The sequence below is a fragment of the Macrobrachium nipponense genome, chromosome 4 (genome assembly GCF_015104395.2).
Source record: "Macrobrachium nipponense isolate FS-2020 chromosome 4, ASM1510439v2, whole genome shotgun sequence".
Taxonomy (NCBI): Eukaryota; Metazoa; Arthropoda; class Malacostraca; order Decapoda; family Palaemonidae; genus Macrobrachium; species Macrobrachium nipponense.
In genome coordinates this window covers 141,843,590-141,866,423 of record NC_061100.1, presented here as the reverse complement: position 1 = coordinate 141,866,423, position 22,834 = coordinate 141,843,590, and the positions used below count along the sequence as shown (strand labels likewise).

The 22,834-nt window shown below is 38.8% G+C and overlaps 1 protein-coding gene across 7 annotated transcripts in view; it reads right to left on the bottom strand.

Moving 5' to 3' along the window:
* Nucleotides 1-6,830: 6,830 nt before the first annotated feature.
* LOC135211243 (histidine protein methyltransferase 1 homolog) overlaps nt 6,831-22,834 on the bottom strand; it is a 198,408-nt gene continuing 182,404 nt past the window's right edge. For all 7 annotated transcript variants that reach the window (XM_064244514.1, XM_064244515.1, XM_064244516.1 and 4 more), the window contains 7 exons: nt 22,111-22,250; nt 21,882-21,993; nt 19,668-19,746; nt 18,019-18,100; nt 16,730-17,022; nt 14,903-15,018; nt 6,831-6,889 (listed from right to left, as the gene is read on the bottom strand). In XM_064244514.1, the coding sequence (XP_064100584.1) occupies nt 6,846-6,889; nt 14,903-15,018; nt 16,730-17,022; nt 18,019-18,100; nt 19,668-19,746; nt 21,882-21,993; nt 22,111-22,250 (866 nt within the window). In that variant the 3' untranslated portion in view covers nt 6,831-6,845. The remainder of the gene's footprint in view (nt 6,890-14,902; nt 15,019-16,729; nt 17,023-18,018; nt 18,101-19,667; nt 19,747-21,881; nt 21,994-22,110; nt 22,251-22,834) is intronic.

Sequence of the window (22,834 nt, the reverse complement as noted above, 5' to 3'; positions counted from 1 at the left end):
AAGAAGAGACAGAGAAGGCTGAGCAAACTGTTAAAGAAGAAAAACAAGGTGAATTTGAGGTGGCTTTAGCTCAGAAACAGCTCTCCCTTGCCAAAGCAGAGGCAGAGAGGAAAGCATGGGAAGAACAATGCACTCATGAGGTTTCCATGAAACAATTTTGCCAAGATAACACCATAACTATAGCCCAACATTGAGTAGATCACCCTGCTCCTGCCACCCCCCCCCCCCCCCCCCCCCCCCCCATGCCCCCCCCCCCCCCCCCCCCCCCCCCCCCATCCATACCATCTTCCAAGGTGAGCATGCCTATTCAACCCTGGACAGATGTTGAGCCAGAGGCTTCAATCACATCGAGAGAGTCCTTTGAGAATTTTTCTCCTTCGGCAACGGAGATTGCCCTCACCCTGAACAGGCATGTGAAAGGAGGTTACATCTCGCTCGGAGCTCTGACCCCTGAGGAACAAGGAGACCTCACCATAGTAAGGCGAGCCATTTCAAAGGCTTATGAGAAAACTCTGGAGAAATGGAGCTTGGTTGGACATGGTAAAAAATACACCAGAATCCCTTACGTCATTAATATGCTCATTTTGTTAGTTCAAAATTGAGAACACACGTAGACATTTTCTGCCGTAATTAGATAAGATCTTATGATCAAGACTGGAAAAAAATTATCTTGGACATTGTCGGTTAAGTAAGAAAACTGGAATTTCTCCTTGTACAGTAATTAGAAAAAAGCATGCATACCAACAGCTTTATCCAGTTTTATGGCAACCATTATTTAAAAATGATTTAGGTGTAATAATGGGTCACTTTTTAAGATCCCTGATTTACTGCGAACCTTGTTTTTTTTAGAATATGCATTGAACCATATTAGGAGGACTGTCAACAAAACCTTCTGCAGGGATTTTGCCAACATTAAACCTATCTAGTCATTTTAATATATCAGAGAAATTGCACTGACATGGAGGTTGAGGGACGGTTCTGAATTGAAAAATGCTGTATAATTATTTTGTTTGTTTGTAACGTGTACATACTGTAGGCTGCACTTTCAATTAATATGAGTTTTGCACCTGAGAAACGTAGTTTTAGAAAGGTTGTAAATCTGGAATTTTGGATTATTCTGAAAGTGGACGTATATAAGCTGCTGCAGAGCCCCTCATGCCCCACTCTTCTCCTAGCAACAAAGCATGCCAGAAGTACAACAGGTGAGCTCTGAATCAGAAAGACAGGAAATGGCCGAATCACGATTGAAGGTTAAGTCGTGCACCTTTATTTTAATCTGTATTAATCGAGGCCATCGTCTATTTGCAGGGACATGAATCATGACCAGTAGTAGAGGTGTATATGTTCACTCGATGGAGTCCTAATATTACAAGTAAGTTTGTTAGATTTTAGACAAAGTACTTTTTTTTTTGTCTTAGCAACCCGCACGCAGTCCAGGATTTTTCTTTTGTGCTTTGAATTACTTTCACAATTTGTCATTTGTAGCAAAAGCCTACATTGTTAGATGTAAAGTAATGTGCTGAGTACCTCGGTGCTTCTCCATTTTCTGTGAATTTATTCTATTTACTTCTCTTGTGGCCTCGTGGTCAACAGTATTTGTTAGCTCAGCTATAGCCAGTATTAAAGTAACATTCATGCAAATTGGTTGTAATTTTTGGTAATTAACGTAATTACCAAAAAAATAAATGTGAATGACTTTGGTATATGACTTGTATTATTATTGTATATTTTTGTAATAATACTTGAATATGCCCTCGTGTTTGTATATCCGCCACCTATTTGTGCTGGTTCAGTCTCAGTGTCTTTTTCAGATTTTATATTAGGCCCAGATCATCAGGCAAGAACCAATTATCTGAGCTGTAATCAAGAAAATTCTCGACAGTTGGTCCTTCAATAGTGGATACAAAGACAACAAGCCAGGACGCATGTGGTAAGGCTATGCCATTTCAGATGGCATTGATAGGTCATTCACAACTGCCTCTGTCCTACCAGTAATGGAAGGAGTGGTTGTGGATCTTTAGGAAACCAGGTGGCCTCACCACACATTTTGAAAATGAAGAATTCTGGACATGCAACTACTATTTCAAGGTGTTGTACATGTGCTGAAATGATCTAGCCATGAATGACCCAAAACCCCTTTGGGATAAACTGAAAATCTTGGCAGAGAGAATAAGGGCTTTGAAACAAACGGTGGTGGTCTGCAGTGCCAAGCTGCAAGACTATCCAGCACGTAATCACCTCAATATCACATCAGAGACGTACAATGCACGAGTGAGGAATTTGAATGTCCAAATTTACCGGTATTGCAGTAAACACAAGACTGAATGTGAACATGTACCACTACGTTCGTAAACAAAATGGCAGATGTGCATGAGCATTAGTCACTTCTTCCAGATTTTGACATGGGAAAAACTGGGCTCAGCCTCGCCGAAGATGAGAGAAAATGCCCTCTTGTCTTTGAGTCCATTATAGTACTCTATCATGTTTATCATTATGACACAATACCCGGCTAAAAGATATTTCTTTGATATTAGTCTAGTAACCATGGAGTGCTGGCACACCATGGAGGGTAACTCCATGAGGACAAAAACAGCGACTAACTATAAAAAAAAGGGGGTTCAGGACAGCCCACCAGGCTTTTATAACATAATTTTTGTAATAACCTGAGCCTCCTAAAAAGTTTATATGGCAAGCATTCATCAGGCTGAAAAGTAGTCTGTGAGGGGGTCAAGGAATAAGACAATATGGTTTCATTGGACCTCAATGAAGTCTATCTTCAGATTCTTCTTTGCCCAGCATCCAAATGTCGGGGTTTGAATAGAAGGGGCCAATTCTCCAATTTAGACCCTGTGCCAAAGCTGTTCTTTAGCACCTAGTGTACTGATGAGGGTGATACCGCCAGTAAAATTCACGGTTCATTCGAGCACAGTGTTGAATTCAGATGTTACTTGGATAACTAATTAATCCTTTTGTCATCTTTAAAAAAATTGAAAGTTCTAACTGAATTCGTAATCTCCACCGTCACCTGCCATCAAAATTGAGGAGCCTTGCTGTATTCTTTACCTCTATTGTAACCTGGCCATCAGACTCGGTGGGATCAAGTCCTGTCTTCATCCTTTTCCCTGGACTTACAGGTACATGCAAAATTTAGTGTGAAATTTAAACACGACTTACCATTTACTTAGTCTTGTGCAGTGAGTTGGAGATGATGGTGTCCTCCTCATACCTAAGAGATGTCTCTAATAAGTACAGTACCTCATTTTTTCGCTTGGCCGAGTAGTGGTCAGTCACAAGTAGAGAAAGTTAAATGAACTTTCCTGCCTCTTGCTTGCTCATTTTATCATTTCTTATAATACAGACTTCCACCCAACACAATCTATTAACTTTACCATTCCTTGCATTGCTAGACAAACAACCATTCTGTCACGTTTTTTCAAGTCTGCAAGCTTCTGGGTCAGTTAGAACCTAACACAACCAACTCTGATTAAGCTTACATCCTTGTGTGGCTTAACAGTATGACAGAATTAGTTATATGTTATCCCTTATTACTTTATGAGATTGTTTCACTCCAGTTATAGATCTTATTTCAATAGCTTTGTAATGTAGTTTTGTATTAAAATCAAATTTAATATTTATATTTTGCAACCAAAAGACTACATAATTTCCCCACCCCTTTCCTTGGATTGGATGGAAACTCATGAATATCAGAGCAAAGCTTGAAACTGAACTGGTAGGGAGAAACCAGAAGTTATCTTACTCTAATGGAATTTCAGCCTCTAGGGGAGCATGATCTTTTTAATTACAGTGGTACCTCGACATACAAAATTAATCTGTTCCGAGGCGGCCTTCGTATTATGAGCTTTTCATATCTTGAACCGCATTTTACATGTAAAATGCCTAATCTCTTCCAAGCCCTACAAAAGCACCCCAGTAAATTTTATAATAAAGCTAAATTGACCAATAAACAATGAAATACTACAACAATTTGGACCATTCAATACCTAACTTAACATGTACTAGCACTAATATGTACGTACCTGTAAATAAAGTGTATTAGTGTACGTGGTATACAAGAAATACTGTATGTACATCCGTACATATGTAGTAAAATGTGTAACCTTACCTTTCGAGTGAGGCTATCTCCGAAAGTGGCGACAGAGGAGGAGGACAAACGGCAGAAAACTTCTTATAGTACGTACACTTAACTTTACGAAACACATTAAAAAATGTCAGGAAACATAAACTAAACTTTATGAAACACATTAACAAAACTGTAACACTTAACTTTACAAAAAACTTAAAATTAATTTTTTTTCTTTTTTTGATTTTTTACATTTTTTTACTTTTTATACTTTAAGTTTTTTTTTTTCAATTTCTTCACCACTTTCAACTTTCTGTTTCTTCGTAGTATCAACTGGATCTTCCTTTTTGCTTACTCCTGCTAGTAAAGGCCTCTTTAAAAAATAACTATCCAAGGAAGATTGCTTCTGCCTGATTTTCAAAATGCTCCTGAAATGACTCAGGCAAACGTCATCGAACTGCGCAAGCATACAACCTGTGTAAGCCTTTTCGGGGTGTCTCTTTTCTACAAATGATTGCACCTAATAAAAAGCAGCTAGAGCATCCTTAATTTCTGCCATTGTCATAAGGTCATCCTCCTCCTCCTTGCCGCTGCTAGAGAACTCTTCTTGAACGATGTTATGTTGCATGGCCTCCAACTCCTTCAGGTCATCTGTCGTAAGCTCCTCTTGGTGCTCCTCGAGAAAGTCATTGATGTCTTCCTCGTCGACGACCAGCCCTATGGACTTGCCGAGTGCAATGATCTCGTCAAGATCTGGTTGTGAAACAGTTTCAGGATCGTCAACTGTTCCTAAATCTGCAGCACCAGCTTTGCCCACGTCGAATCCCTCGAAGTCTCAGGCGGATACGGCATCAGGCCAGAGTTTCCTCCACGAAGAATTCAAGGTTCGCCTCGAAACCTCCTGCCAAGCTTGATCGATGAGTCGGATGCATATCACGATATCGAAATGCTCCTTCCAAAATTCCCGCAAGGTGAGGTTTGTGGTATCGGTGATGTCAAAACATCTCTTCAAAAGATGTTTCGTATACAGCTTCTTGAAGTTCGATATCACTTGCTGGTCCACGGGCTGGAGGAGAGGGGTGGTGTTAGGCGGAAGATAAAGAACCTTGATAAACAAATACTCCACTAGGATATCTTCCTCGAGGCCAGGAGGGTGAGCAGGGGCATTGTCCAACAACAGCAGACATTTCAGAGGGAGGCGCTTCTCTTCCAAGAATTTCTTCACTGGCCGAAACACAGATTTACCCACTCTGTGAACAAAAGACTCATTATCCAGGCTTTCGCATTAGCCCTCCACATCACCGGAAGCTTCTCCTTTAGCACTTTGTGGGCCTTGAAGGCTCGAGGAGTCTCCAAATGATACACAAGTAGGGGCTTCACCTTGCAATCCCCACTGGCGTTCGAACAAAGTGCGAGCGTAACCATGTCTTTCATAGGCTTATGCCCGGGTAGCTTCTTCTCTTCCTCCATGATGTACGTCCGACGAGGCTTTTTTTTCCAAAAAAGGCCAGTCTCATCACAGTTGAAGACTTGCTGATAACTGTAGCCTTCCTTGATTGTCATCTCGTCGAACGTCTTAATACAGGCTTCGGCCGCTTTCGTGTCCGAGCTGGCCGCCTCCCCATGCCGCACCACCGAATGGATGCCAGTCTGTTTACGGAATTTTTCGAACCACCCGAGAAGCCTTGAACTCGGGTTGGCATAGATGTCCCTTCTCCTCCGTTGTCTTCGGCCTGGGCAATCAAATCGCCGAAAATAGCGCTGGCCTTGTGGGAGATTGGCGTCTCGGTTATCGTATCGCCAGCGATTTCTTTGTCTTTTATCCAGACAAGAAGCAGCTGTTCCATCTCGTCATGCACGTGGCTCCTCTTGCTAGACAAAATAGTCACGCCCTTGGAAGGTGTAGCTGCTTTGATGGCACCCTTCTGCTTCACGATGGTGCCTATTGTCGACGGATTTCGGCCATATTCCTTGGCGATCACAATCAATCGCACGCCAGCTTCATACTTTTTAATTATCTCCATTTTTGTCTCCAAAGAAAGCATCCTCTTCTTTCCTACTTCAACTTTATTGGGACCCACAACTACGTACGTATATACTGTACGTAATTAAGTTATGTAGTACATATACATATGTAGTAAGTTCTCACACAACACGATAAAGTAGCACTACAACAAAATCACTAATGAATTTACGTTAATAAATGAAATCGTATAGAACGAATGAATTCCACGTGCTTACGATACCGATGATGCCGCTGAGAGGCCGAAAAAGCACGCCGCTACGTAGATGCATGATGGGATCATGGGAGAGATGCTGACCAATAGGAGAGCAGGATCTTATGGCGGTGACTAGCATCAGGAACCAATGGGAGAGTGGGAGGATGGTGGCGAGTCTACTAAGTTGGTGGCGCGCAAGTTTTAAAATTGTTATCGGTGGTCCGGGCGAATCTCGGGACTTTACAGCAACAACCTTTCGTATCTTGAACAATTTTCGAATGTAGAGCAAAAACAATCTTTGTATTTGCTTTTGTATCTCGAGTTTTTCGTAAGTTGAGCCTTTTGTATGTCGAGGTACCACTGTAATTTGTATCCGATTTTATCCCATAGTATTATGGCTTGAAGCATAGTATAGTACAGTACATACATGGACTTTGTAAATTTAAAAAATTCTTCCTTCATAATGCATATCAAACACACCTAATAAGATGAAATTGGGAAGGGTAAATTAGGGCTTCATTAAAATGCACTTTTTAGGGCAACTTTTATTTTGCTTTAAATGTTAACTCTATTATTTCCCTCCTAACACCTGAAAAAAAAGAAAAAGTTTCATTATACACATTTTTTCCTTAGAGATAATTTGCTATGAATAATCACTTATAAGCATGTAAATCATTCTCAGAACTGCATAACACTTTATCAAATTTTGAAATATCAGAAATTTTAAAGGTTGGCTGATAAGATATCAAAGAATCAGTTAAAGTCTACTCTTGAGGATAAAACACCATCATTATAAGATTTTCATTTGAATGGAAATTACTATATACTGAATTACAGCTAAAAATATATTAAGAAGTTATTACATTGTGGAGACCCCATTTTACATGACAATAATAATATATAATAATAAACATTGAGAAAATACTAAAATTCTTAGATTTAAAGCCCATTATATTATCATACTGTATGGTACTGAGAAAGAGAAGGTTACAGCCAATCAGTGAGAAAATTCTATTGTTACCACACATCATTTATTTTACATAAAGCCTAAACTGTAGTGCAGCTGTTGTAACATAATTTATGCTCAAGTTAGCTTGAGGGATTGTGAAGCAAGCACTACAAATTGCAACAATGGTATACATGTTAGCAGACAAAACTTTTATGACCCCTGTTCCACAAGGGTCTAGAGGGATTTGGATATGCATGCGCAAGGCAACAGGAATAATGGAGAAATGGTTTGTTTTTATCGACTGGAATATTAGTGACTTGATTTGTGAATGAATATGCATATGCCTAACGTAAAAGCAGTTGTTTTTACTGAAAAATATAAATTTTCATACTAAAATTTATTATTTGGATACTTACCTAACTGTTAAATTTAGCTATATCTCCCCGCCGATTAGGCGAGTCTGCATTCAAACAAAAAATCGAATGGCTGCCCAGATGACTGTCTAGTTTACCTGTTCTCCACCAGGTGTGCCAGGTGTGTTTCGAATGTTTTAGCTCTTGCCAGAATTCTCCTTGACAGCCCACTAAGTTGTTGTAGGGAGGCTGGGTGGGTCTACTTTAACAGTAGGTAAGTACTGTATCCAAATAATAAATTTTATTATGAAAATTTATATTATTTGTGGTGAATCTTACCTACTGTTAAATTTAGCTGAGTCCCACATTAAGAAGAGGATGGTGGGTAGTGCAGCTAGACAAAATTCCACTCAGCCATTCGAGCTAAAGGTTTCTTGCACGAATCCCAAAACATTCTCACCTGATCTGGAATCCTTGGAGGATTTTACTACCACCAGAAGTTGGATTCCATTCAGGGAGCAAGGCTCTCATACATATGCAGCAAAGAGCAGCCTTGCGGAGAAAACCGCTTCGATTCAGCCAGCATGAAACGAACCGGTATGAGAGACCCCTGTGCCTGGGTCCAAAAGCCCTATCAAACGACAGTCACTTAAAATAAATACCTTTACAATATAAAGGTACCCTCTTATACAAAATTTGTACCTTCACGCTCCCCAAAATATTAAAACCCGGGATTTAAACAAAAGAGCTTAAGAACAGCTCTTTTTTCGGTTGAGGAAAAGACTACCCACTACCAGTAGCGGATTAAGGGCTTTACTGTTTTCAAACACAATTCTGTATACTTCAGATAGTGATCGGGTAAAATCCGAATTGTACTTCTAGTGTGTCACATCAATCCTATTCTGGAGCGACAAATTGACTTAACACTAAATGAAGTTGCAACTGCTGCTCACATTATGAATGTTTACCTTCAATAAAGGTAGAAAATATGGAGCTAGTTCTCATGCACTAGCCTAATAAAATCACAACACAAAAGGTTAACTTTGCCTCTTCCAGGCTTAACCTTCACAAATACATTCTAGGTTTTCTAAAACCACAAAACAAAAGTTAACTTTGCCTTCAAGTTTAACCCTTGGCAAAGACGATACAAGTTTCTAAAAATCACAACACAAAAGGTTAACTTTGCCTCTTCCAGGCTTAACCTTCACAAATATTCTAGGTTTTCTAAATCCACAAAACAAAAGTTAACTTTGTCTTCAACCTTAACCATTTTCAAAGACAGCTAGCTTTTCTAAAACCACAAAACAAAAGGTTGATTTTTGCCTCTTCCAGGCTTAACCTTTGACAATAACATCTATGTTTCTTAAAACCACAAAACCAAAGGTTAACTTTGCCTCTTCCAGCTTTTACCTTTAGAAAAAGATGTTCAAGGTTTCTAAAAGGACGATAAAAAAGTTCTAGGTTTAACCTTTAAATTTAAATGCCCCAACAGGATAGAGAAGTTTCCTCTTCTTCCCCACTAAGGGGTTACATTGGAATTCTTACAGGGCACTGTAAAGTATAGCCTTAACATCACCCTCAGCTCTAAGCAGAAAGCTAAAATAGCATTCCCTTTACACCAGCTTAAAGAAGGGTGCTGACAATAAATTTACTTATTAACCACTGCTACTGCTAAATAAAAGATCTTACAGTAAATTCAGATAAAGTTTAGACCCGCATCTAAACTCCAAAGAGAGACTGATATAGAGATGAAGGGGCTTCAGTCTCAACACTTTACAGTGCTGGTCCTCAGCAAGATCTAAAAGTACTTGATGCAATACCGAGGAAAGTATGTATGGAACGATAACTTTGGAAGTAGACAGTGAAAAGTCTATCTCCTCTAAAAAGAAAACATGACGTCTACCAGGATCCAGGTGCTGAAAATTCCTCTAGAATGGCACCCTCAGCAACACACAGACCACTGCTTCTGACCCCACGCCATGGCAGTTTTAAATTAAGGACAGATCCTATGATAACTTGAAAATCTTATTATTGGGAGGGGACATTCTAACGTCTCCAAGCTGTTAAGGAGATGCCTAAGTTAATGGAACTGTATGGAATTGTGGAATGGAATATGTGATTTTGGCATAAAGCCAAGCACTGGGACCCATAGAGTCATTCAGCGCTAAGTATGGAATTGTGTGGTAGAGTTGATTTCTTCTCAACGGAAGAATGAGACCTATAACGAGAGCATTGGAAATTCTGAAAATCATTTGCCCTGAGGCTACAATGGCTCTACAGGAGACACTAAGCTATTCTTGAACTTCAAATTGCTCAATAGTATTCAGAGTATACGAGAGGCAGGCCTATGAGTCTGAATTAGGCAAAATATAAGGAAACATCCACTGCTCAAGCCTGAGGGCCAACAAGTAGCAGTAATCATTCGGATGTCCCTGTTCATCTACATACTATTAAGAAGTCTAAATGAGTGCTCCTTAAATCCACACCAAGTGCCAAACTTACGGATGTAAAGGCCTTTGTAGGCAGTTGTTCTTCTTGAATCCCCAATTGCTAAACACTGTCCTTCCACAGAATGAATGATCAAACCAATATGTTGTTTCATTTCACTCAAAGCAGCAAACTTCCCACAAAGACTTTGTTTCTGACCGGGAATAAACCTGCGACGCATCCCTATGTCTTTCCACTGCCCTGACATCTAAAAAGTTTTACCAGGTGTAGTTTTGACCATTCTATGTTGCATGAAAGTGTAATGAGACTAGTTAAACTCTGTGTTGCATGGCAGAGGGAAAAGACCAAAACCTGGACTTAGGTTTAAGAACAAAATGGACAATTCGAGTCCCTCCTACAGTCCTGGAGCCAAAGTTGGTTCTGGATTACTTACAAATTTAATTAACTTTATTTGTAAGTTGTAATTCTTACACTGCAACTGTACATTAATTGAGCATGATTATCTGAAAATATCCCGGGAGGCCATGTTTCTTAATGAGGAAAAGCCCTTACCATATAGGAAGTTTCCTTCAGGTCTAAAATTCTTCAAGCAACACATGACTATTCATCTTGACCGACAAGCATGCATAATTAAGTATCATCCCCACATCACTAGATAAGAATGGGGATATAGAGAATTAACAATATAATGCATAGAAATTGGCCAGAAGAAGCAACAGGTCCTTGGCCTTTGGAATACTGTTGACAGAGTTGGCCAACTTGAATCACTGATCCAGTAGAAGTGTCTTGCTCCTAAAGTCGACACCATCCACCAATGGGCAACAAGTCCCTGACATAACAAAGTGGACAGAACAGCAATACCTTATAGTAAAAACATCTTGAAGGAACTTGCATGACTCTGGATATATTGGCAAGTGAAATACATCCTGCATGTGTACCACAAGTCTGACCGTTCTTTGGAAAGGCACTAAAACCATGCTAGAAAACCAACAAGTATGTGGGCAGACACTTCCTGTTATTCAGTCTCCAAATGTCCAAGAATATCTCCAATTACCTATGCATAGAGTTCGTCCTAAAAAATTACCCTTGGACCATCATTCCCTGTATATAAAATCTCCTACTAAAAAGGGACTTATGAGAGATTTTTGCTGAAGACAAAGGAAGCTATAAGAGGGCGATTAAACTAGTGGAGGATGACCAAAAAAGAACCACAAATGCCCTTCACCGTCTCCACTAGTAACGTACTGGTCCCAAGTCTCTCCATGCAAGTTAGAAGGTTGCAACTGTCCATATCCCAGAACCTGAGGCCACATCTATCCCCGAAAGGTATAAAACAAGACTACCAAGAGATAATCCCTTATCGCCTTAAACAGAGCTGCATAATCAGACAAGAAGCGAAAGTGTTCTCACTTCTTCCAAACCGAGCAAGTATAAGCATGAGGACATTACCCTCCAGCATCAGAAATGAGTTACTTGTTTTCCTTGCTAAAAACTCCCGCGTGCAACAAACCCTAAGCTGGCTATACAAACTCGCTGGGTTGGCGTCTCCACTTCTCTAAGCAGTCGCAGAGACGAGACAACACAGCTAAAAGGTAATAACTCAGGCTAGACTGAAAATCCATCTCCATGTCTGTCAGTCTCGAGTTCATTTCCCCACAGGAAAGAAAAAGAAAGCGAACCTCCTACCAAAGACAGTTAAAGGACTAATAAGCGTTTGTACAGCAAGAGGGGGCCTTTGGCTCTCCACGACTTTAAAAGTCACAAGACGACAAGCCAAGGCAGACCCAAAGGGAGATTGTGCATCCGAGGATGAGAAAAGTAACGAAATGCTCTCTAACTGGAGAAAGCGTTGGTTGTCTTCTCCAATATTTAGAGGGCGCCGAAATACGCTAAGACAATTAAGACATATTCTTTATGTGGCCTCTTTCCTCAACAAAATGAGGATACAGCAAGGCGTAGTGTCGCAACAAACGCCGACCAGCCCGAACGAGTTCCTCAAACTCCATTCAAACTCTTCTTCCATCACTGGGTGACAGGAGGAGACAGCTTGTGATAGGAGGTAAACAAAAGAGCTTAAAGGATTGCTCTTTCTCCGTAAACCTTGGCGACAAAAAGCGACATTTGTCAATAAGAGGTGACAGCAGTTGAGTGCTGTATCGCATCCACAACGACTCAATGAGAGGAAGACAGTTTTAAGCGATTCAGGACTCAGCCAAATCCGCACGAGTCAACTGCATTCACATGAGTCAACAACATCCAAAGTCCACACAAGTCGACTGAGGGAAAGGAAACGAGGTGCCAGAAGAGGGAGGCGGTGGGAGAGGAGTTACGACGACTCTCCCACCTCATCCAAAAGTGAGTACTTGAAAGTATTCCTATATGAAACTAAGTCAGAAATCTCTGAAGCTAGAATCTCTAACTTGGCAAGAACTTTAGATACTACAGACTGTGTAGACTTGAAAGAGAAACATTAAACGAGGCAGTAGTAAGAGATTTGCCGATAGCCAATGAGGAAGCGAGCAAAGAACGAACACAAGCATTAATAAGAAAAAGGAATATGCTAGCATACGAGAATTTAGAATAACCCATACATGAGCGTCATAGTTGACACGGTGGGTATGAAGACTGATGTTTACGCTGCCTGGAAATTAGGGTAGGCCTGTCCTACCTGCTATTACATGATATTCCTTGTATGTATGGGTCTTATTACTGATGAGGCCAGGTGATGTCTTCCCACTGGGAGGCAATTGAAGTGCTGATTTCCATTTTTCGTGGTAAGGTACGATGGTCTTGAAGAAAATCCCTGGTACTCAGTTTGTTTCTTTATTACTCATTACATCATGCCGAATTTCTCCCAGGCCTAGTCTCCTGAACTTGGTTAATTTACCTAGTCTTCAGAACTCCTGGACTAGATCCCTTGCAAGGGATAGATAATAATTTGTATTAATAATTTGGTAAAATAGCCAAAATGAAGGGTGGACTGGTTGAAGTCCTTTTCACACGAGAGCATTCGTGATCCTTACATGGTTTTCTAGTGTTACCAAAAAGCAGACGAAAGATTCAAGACAGAGCTCCCATACTCAAAGTGAAAGAGAAACAAAACAAGGGACTGGCTACACTGCCACGCACTCGTGTCCACAACAAAAACGAAAACATTTCACAGTTCCAATTACTCTTACAACAGTAAAAGGAGGATGATGAATCAATTCCTAAATAAATCACTAATAATTAAAGGAATATTTTTCCCATTACATATGGAGGGAGTTGGAACATTCCCGTCATGAACTCAGTTTAACTGGTATTAAAACTGAAAATAGGTTTAATGTTCTAACTTCTCGATACACTTTTCCTGAACCGAATGGGGAGCAGAAGGCGGAGCTACACAAGAAGTCAAAACTAGCCTACTAAAATGCCTAGTCTGAGTAGGGATTGCCTGACAGATATAAGTCCTGACCTAACTAATTTCTTTCGCAATCGATTAGTTTCCCGTCTTTCCTATACCTGACATATTCAGGCATAAATTTCTCAGAACAATTCCCTGCATTCTTCACATCTAGTAGTTCCAAGATCACCCTCTGTACCCTTGCAAGTACAAACCGAATGTTGATCAACTTCCAATTTCAACATCCTGGTTACACCAAAAATATTCCTACATAGCCTGATGTTATTGGTTTTGCTTCCGATGGAAGATATCCTAAGAAAATGAAATTACAATACCGTAAACAGGTGTAAAACAGCCAAACTTCATAGAATACCAACAATCGTCTAGCCGCAATGGCGGCAAGGAGAATTCTGACAAGAGCTAAAACATTTGAAACACACCTGGTGGAGAACAGGTAAACTAGACAGTCATCCGGGCAGCCAATCGATTTTTTGTTTGAATGCCAACTCGCCTAATCGGCGGGGAGATATAGCTAAATTTAACAGTAAGTAAGTTTCATCTCAAATAATGTACTTATATGTTTTGTTCATACAGTATAATCAGAAACTTGTGAGTATTAGTCAAGAATACTGAAATTAACAACCAGAGTACTAAAAACCAAAAAACCTCTTATAATAACATAATGGTTTTTTATAGTGAAGGTTGGTGCCAAGTTGGCCTTTTGACTAGATTTCCCTTTACGATCCCTTCCCATTCTCCTCTGAGTGAGAAGGAAGATCTCTGTCCACTTTGAGAAGTTTGTTTTTACCAATGAATCTGAAGAAAACAATCACGGAGGAAATCACTTAAGTCAAGGCCAAAGCTCATAAAATTAAGACATTAGCTATGTCTGATTTTTAAACAAAACATGAATATGTATTCATTCACTTATAGGTTCCCCGATTCAACTGGCTCCCTCAGTGCTGATTTACTTACAGGTTTTTGCAATTCACCAACCTCCCACATAAGTTGCTACTCATGCATAAGTAAAAGTGATTAACCAACCTGAATAGCCCTCCTCTCAAACACACTACCCTGAAGCAGATTCAAGATTGTACAGGGATAGTGTTCCACAAGGGCCTTAAGGGATTTGGATATGCATGCACTAAGCAACAAGAATAAGGAAGAAATGGTTTGTATTTTCATCGACTGGAATATCAGTGACTTGATTTGTGAGTGAATATGCAAATACCTAAAGTAAAAGCAGTTGTTTTTACTGAAAGATATAAATTTCTTGTGAAAAATTATATTTTTTCCCAGTATAAATCACCCCAAAATTTGAGTTCACTTTATACCGTATGCTAAAAAATATAGTAATATCTTCACAGTTATTTCAGTCTGAACAGTTTGTCACTATGTGAGATGCGAAGTTTTAAGTTTTGTGTAAAACACAAACTTGCATTGTGGATTAAAATACAAATAGTATCTTACCTTCTTCATGTGTATAAACCGTTTCGATGTTTAAATGTCCTTTTTCCTTGATCAAGTCACAAAACTGTTGAATACCTCCTCCAACTCCAAAATAATAAGTTTTAGCTGCTAATAATCTGAGCAAACATTAAGGAAATGTTCTTTGAGCAAAATTATTTTTATTACAAAACTACATGCAACAGCTTTAGGGGAGCTGTAACTTCTCGAGTTTTCAGAACAACTTCAGTGTTAGCTTCTACTACAACACACTGCAAACTGCTACATTTCTGAATCCCTGGATTAAATAAAAATGTACATTATTCGTAAAATATCTTTGTAAAATAAAGACAAATTACAGTATGGTTTACTGTATGATGTTATTTTACATATTTTCAAGGATATCATTTGTTCATTTAGCAAATCTCTGAGGTTGGACATTGCCTGAGCCTGAGCTCCAGTGTCCACCATAACAAGACGTGAGCTATTATGTCTCGGAAGTTTGACCATGCCTACCTGTCTCTGCAGGGACTTCTGAAAGTGGTGTGTGTGTGTTGTTCACATAAGGAGCAGTTGGAGGGATAACGAAGTACCTGTCCCACTTCTGGGATCCGAAGAAAGTTGACACTAGGGCAGGGTGAGTGCCAGAAGACATTTTCAGGTAGTTAGGAGAGGATGGAGTTGGAGCCTTAAGGCTGGTTTTTGGAGGAAGAGATGCTTTAGTGTTCCATTGTTTTATGGTGGCATGCTATGCTTCCAATGGTTGAAAAGTGGCCATCAAAGGTGAACTGGTGGAAAGGGAGCATGGGGTATCATTTGCTGACACTGGTGACATGGCAGCCAAGGATAGGGATGAAGAGGGGGAGTAGTCTGGCTTGTGGCCGCAGAGCTAGCCAAATCAGAAAACCCCAAAAGTTCAGTGGACTGATTGTGAGAGGGGTCAGTCTCCAACCCCTTCAATTTAATTAAATTTCCATAACTAGCCATATGGCACTGGGTGTGTGCTAGGAAAGTAAGTATATTGTCCACTCCTTGAGAGCCCCACATGAAGGAGTAAGGGTAAAAAGAAAAAATACAGGGATGTTGTGCACTATGCCATCCAAGAGGCAGTTCAGGACCAACCCAAAGTTGGCCTTCTACCCACTAAGCATGGACACATACTTAAGGGAGGGGGAGGGGGAACAGAGGAAAAGGACTAGTATAATAGTGAGAAAGAAGAGTGATAAAATGATAGGTTAAGAAACAAAACCAAGCCAAAATTGGTTGAGCATAGGATCACAGCCTAAGGCCACAAGAGGGTCCAGATGGATACCAAAAGGTCGTTCCTATGACATGGGGCAATGGTCCCTAGCCCCAAAATCCTTCCACATCCACATTGGTGGTTGGTATGGGAGGAGACAATCCCCTGAGGGTACATGAAAGTTTAGTGATAAAGAAATGATAGATATAGGAGACAACATTAAGAAGGTAAAAGTAATTACTCCAGTGTTAAAATACTCTGTATGCACTATTTATAGATAAATACCATCAGGGAAATAAACTGCTTGAATGAGCGAAAAAATTAAAAGTAAGATATTGGAAATATTGCAAGTATTGTCAATAGAATGCTACATGAGGCACACCATGAGCAGTACCCAAGATGTTCTAGGACACACTTTTTACACAATATATCACCATAATACTTACAGTATTACAGTTAGTGTTTGTAATGAAATGTGGGTATCATGAAGTGCTATGATAGGTGGAAATGTAACTTCCACTTGGTGTTTGTGAATACATAGAAAATTCAAGACTGAAGCAATATGGCAATAGTAAAATTTTGTACAATTTGCTTTCACCTGAAAAGGATACATTTTACCATCTTTTTTAAGGTTGTTGGTCATAAGAGTGAGTAATTTTTCATGGCATTCTTGATTATATATTGTCTCAGAAGTAAGAATGAGATCAAACTTGTGGTCAGTTTCCATTTTACTTGCAAAAAGCTTGTCGAGCTCTCCCCAGTCCCCAGAGTAATAACAGGATTTTGAGGTGACTTCTTGTATTGTTTCACCAAAAGTTTCTGGATTTCCATCTTCCAGAACTGAGATGTCTGTAGAATTTAGTAAAACATTTGGTATGGCGACGTAATTAATGACTTCTTCATTCTGCAAAAGAACAATCAGTGCTATTACCTTTTCAGTTAACAATAATACTAGATGATTATAATATAATATAAAATAATTAAACTAAATTAACGAGTCACATTTCTCTAAATTCAGAGGGCTTGCTGGATGAATTGTTCTAATATGACTGACAGCCAAGTTGGAAGAAACCAAAAGGAATGAATAAAAATACTGAAACTGGCAACAGAGTACTACATGAAGTACACCATGAGCAGTACCCCAAATGAAGAACATTGTTTGAGAAAGCATTTTATCTATTTAATAAAAAACCTATACCTTACGAGTGACTACATTTGCCATGAGATGTTCCCAGATACCCCTTCTCAAAAGAATGAAAAAGTACCAGTCTCTGACAGGTGTGATTTGCACATGCACAGTATGGCCACTTAGGCCTCAGCTGATAGCCCACTTCATACTGCAAAAGGATTAGTATATTTTTGTATACTATTTGAAGGCCCAACAGTTAAATCACTCATTAAGACTAGCCTGTGAAACAAGAGCCATAATCGGTTGAATTTCATTATCACCAACTTCAGAAACAATTCTCAAGACTACAACTTGAGAAATTGGGAAAAAATATCTAACATTTATCATACAATACAAATTATTAAGTGCACCAAGGTTGACTAACTAAGGCACCAGTCAATGGCATTACTAAGATTGGCTGTCTAAGATTAACCTAAAATTTCAAAATGATCCCCACAACATGATTTACATCAAATTTTAAAATGTGTATGTAGTATATTAGATGAGAAATTCCTTTTTTGATCTACAAATGTGTAAAGCATTCTAAAGCTTAAAGAAATAGATGAATTTCATTCAAAAATTGATAATGATTATAATAAAACTATATTTCTATTTTTCTAAAATCTTGTTCTCTTGCTGCACAAAAATGGTGGGGGAACCTTAACTACTCCACTTAGTACTTTACTAACTAATCACTACTCTCAATTTCACAAAAGAATCTCATTTCCTTACATAATCTTGAAGAGTAATATGAGCACCATGAAGCATTGCATAAATTGCAGGAAGTCCAGCACCACATCCAAGTTCTAAAACTCTGAAATGAATTATAAACATAAAATATATTAGCTTGGAACTGATAAACCTAACATCAAGCACTCAATAGGCCATCATCTGCTAATGTTAAAATTTTGGTTGTCTTTAATAAATATCCTAACATTACCAAACTGAAAACCCACTAAATTCAAATTGGAGATGACTTATTTGTAATATAAATTTTCCATTTATAGTTAGAGACAAGCAAAAGTATATACGTACAGGCAGTCCTCGGTTAATGGCAGGGTTCCTTTCCCATCTGAGTGCCACTAACTGAAAATCGTTTTGAAACAAAAATCGCCAATAATTATGGTAATACATGGCGTTTATGACGACGTAATCACCGATAAACCACTTATTGCACCATTAACCACTAATCGGTGCTGTTAACCTCTAATCAATGCTGACAAACTGCTTACCAATGCTGATAAACCACTTACCAACACTGATAACCTGCTTACCAACACTGATAACCTGCTTACCAATGCCAAAAATCGCTTAATGTCACCAAAAATCTGGTTAACAACATCGTTAGCCAGGTGCCATAAAACCAGAAAACTGTTAACCAACACCGCTGATATGCGAGGACTGCCTGAACTATCATACACTACTATACTGTATGACTGACTTAGACTCGACTCATGCATTAGAAATGAACATCAGATAAACTGCAATACATGGGTACATAAAATCCTTATCTTCATAAACTTCAGCTGCAAATAGTGGTTTCAAAAAATTATTAGAGAAATTTTGCATGACCTTCGTTAAAATAGACCACATATTCCTACCTTCACTGAGAATTCCCTGTGGGCTGATGTACAAGATTTACTTCTATACTATATTCCATTGGGGAAATTGTTACTCTTATAGAAAATTCCATTATCACATGGTGACTAACATCAGTGATACCTTAATCTTCGTAAGTGAGGCATATGTCTCAAATCTGTTTTAGGTTGCTCTTTTATCTTTAGGTTTGACTACTATTTAGCCATCTAATATGGAGCACATTTCTTTTTACCTTTTCGAAAAATTCATGCCAAGAGGAAATCTGACATCCTTATCATATTCCCTAATAAAAAAATTCCTTGGTATTTACCAGCATCCTTCTCAGTGAGTGATTCACATCTACCTTTCTCCCTCTTGTCCATCTTGACTGGTAGCTTTTCTCCCAGTGTGGTATGTTTTCACTTTTCACTATCAATTTCTGAAGCCTAACCTTCTTAACATGATTTTACATCACACAAACATTATAATGAAAAGTTATTTTGTCCATTGTCAGGCATAAACTACTATTATTCACTAGACTCCGACATACAATAATTGTCACAATGCAAAATTCTTATTTGTTATTAAAATTTTTGCAATTTCCCATAAAATTTCTGAGACCTTGAAAAGAAAGTCAGAGTCACTATATATCAGTGATACTTTTAGTGGAAGTCTTTACCTTATGATCAAGACATAAGGCAAATTGAGGGAAGAAGAAAAGTAACAATAAGGTGCTTACAAAAAAAATCTTCAATATCTCTAATAATACTTTGTACATAATACAATAACATGGTACACTCTACCTGCAGCCTTTTAAATCATTGCTAGATGATTCCAGGTATTCCAGCAAATCCCAGGTACATTCCCATATTTTAAGACCTCCTGTAAGGCATTACATAAATTACATTATTATTTATTATATGAATTAAATAAAATTAGAGTTTTTACAATACTTTGTTTTAATACATACCCATAACTTAAAAGGCTTTTTTTTTTGGTCAATGAAATATACTTAGACATGTTCATATGCAGCTGCTCCTGCATGGCATAAGCCTATGGCACTGGAGAGAAGGACAGTGAGGAGGGCAATTAATCATGTTAGAGATTTACAATAAAACTTAGTTTTTATTGTTGTTACTAAAAAAATCTAGATTTGTTTAATACTTAACCCATTATTTATACTGCTACATCTTCCCAACTGGGCCACTTTCCCTGCTGTTTACAACAGGCCCCAGCAATAAGTGTCATGTCATTCAAGTAAAATTCTGCAAAAGTATTTGGTTTCTCTATGAATCCAAAACTGGAATGGTTTTAATGGTCTCAATGCATTTAAAAACTTATTGTGTAACAAGGTAATGGTCTGTTCCTTATCTCAGCGATTCATTCATGGCCTTTAAACCTTCAATATCATCAACATTGCTTTCATCTCATGAGTTCTGACCTTCATATACAACACTTCACACCTGTCACATAAGATCTAATAAATACTCTACTTAGCAAGCAGATCCTGTTTCATGTGACAAGTTATTTAAGTTTATCCCATTAATGTATCCTACTGTCGATCCCCAAAGTAGCACGAGAGCTTTGCAAATGTTGTGAAGAACAGACTACTGTAAGGGAAGAAACTGACCCTTTCTGCTAATGATGTCTGCTAAAACTAACATGTTGTCCTTCTGGACACAAATGTCAGAATGATGTTCATTTCACGTTCCTCAACCCAAGTAAAAATATCTATGGCTAGGTGACATACTATGATCTTTGACCTTGTGCTTGCCTTAAGTATACAACAAATATAAAGTTGTCGGACATTATGCCTACCATCCAGGCCATCACATGCTGTTTGAATATTTTCAAGGCCAGAAACTTATTTTTTAAATTTGTGCCAGCACCTGTCCCATGGGGGCTAGGTGCCTACTGCCTTATACATAATCCAGAAGATGGGCACCACAGCTCCTTTCCTTAGATTGCTGGCCTTCTGCCACCATCTAAAACCTGTTATCACTTTCTTCAAGATATAAACATGACTTAGTTATAATTGCAGAGATCATATTCAAAATCACCTTTAAAGGAATATCTTCTTGAGAAATATGTGGCCTATGAGAACTTGTTGAAAGGGAAGTTGCTCAGTATGAATTTCAAAGAACTGAGTCTCCAGTCTAGAAAGAATAGCCGGGGTACAGTATAGGTCTATCATAGCCTTTACTAAAGACTGTACTAGTCACCCTCTCCCTCACTTTGGCCAAAATATCCAGTGGGTCGACAGACTGTCCTCTATTGACCTTCTGTCAGCAGTTGAGACTTCAGTGATTTCTTGGGCCTGTGGCACTTTTCTCAGTTAAAGATCCCAAATATCCAGTTTAATGTTTCACAGAACATAGCCTCATCCTGTTTGCAATGAGCCCTTTAGCAAATCATGGGCCACTTAATGTGACACAAATCCAGTCCTGCATCAATAAACCATTTTTGGTTGGGCTGAGGGTCTTGGATATCTCTGGCTCCATGAAGGGCTGCCCACTTGTAGTCGGAACATCCTAGATTTCAGGTAATGAGGATCTTTCCTTTGAAATTCCAGATAATGGAAGCTATCCCTGAGGTGTTCAGGCATGAAACGAGTGAGGAAGATGAAGGGTTCTCCTTCAGAGCCCTTCTCTTCAAAGTATCCTCCAAAAGTTATATCCTTCAAAGACGTTCTTCTGATGAGACCTTATGTACTTTAAACATTCCAATTTCCTGAAAACAAATCCCTACCTTCTAAATGGGAACAAGAACCACCTTCCTGAGAATAGCAAGTGAGATATATAAGGTATCATGGCCCCCATGGGGACTTTGAATAGTCTTCCATCATTAAACAGATGCAATTAACACTTCGAACCTGAAGTGCGTGGGTTAACTAATGCAATTTGAACAGCTTTATTTTAATTTCTATATTTCTTGGAAAGAATATGTCGAATACAAAAACAAGTAAAATTGTGGAAATAGTTAAATAATTAAAACTACTGAAATGGTTAACCTATTACCTTCATACACAGCAGGTACAAGATCAGTATTGTCTGTAACAAGTGGCAGAATATCAGTTGATGCTTCACTCTTTAACCTTCCTACAGCTGATGACATACTCAGATATCTCAGCTGAAAATTAGGAGCAAGTGAATAATTTTTATTAGAATTATACTTTCTTAAGAAATGATTATACTCTAAATACTCATAAAACAATGAATTGTCTTGAAAATATTAAATAGAACTTACCACAGTTTGGCCTATTGTTACCTCTTCTACCAAGTTTTCTTCTGACAAAGCATTTAGATGTCTGTTTGTGACAGTGTGGCCAAGAGCTTTAAGCCATTTCTTTTCTGCCTTCACCATCTCATTTTGTGACTCTGTGTTCTCTGAAAGAATTAAAACAAAATGAAATGAAAACTATAAGGATCAAATATGAAATTTTTTCTCACCACAAATAAAAATGAAATTTTTTTTAATCAATTTGTATTTTTCATAGCTAACATACTGAAGGTCTTAACAATAGGATAAATCTTCTTGCGTCAGCTGGAAACCGGTTAAAACAATAAAAGATTGTAAAGCAAGGAATCTGTGAGATCTGGAAACTCATGCATATACAAGGTGAAAGTTGGTCGTTGACCAAGCACAGCATCTCGTTAGTCTTTCTTTGACCGCCCTGGAGAATAGACGATTTTGCTCTCCTTCCAAGCCAGTTGCTTTGTGCCCATGATTCTTTGTTTTTCAGTTGACATGGCATTGTCAACGCATGTGCCTGGGCATTCAGGGTTTTCTGTGCTCCAGGTTTTTGGCTGCTACGATTACAGATCCCCATGTGACATGCAGTAGGTGCTGATCTAATTATTGTACCATCACTAATCCCTGGTTGGATTGTTGTGCCTGACCTAAGTCGCAGTGGAGGGTGTTTTACAAGAAGAGGGAACATCACAGAGTTTCTACTTGTCCTTCTTGGGAG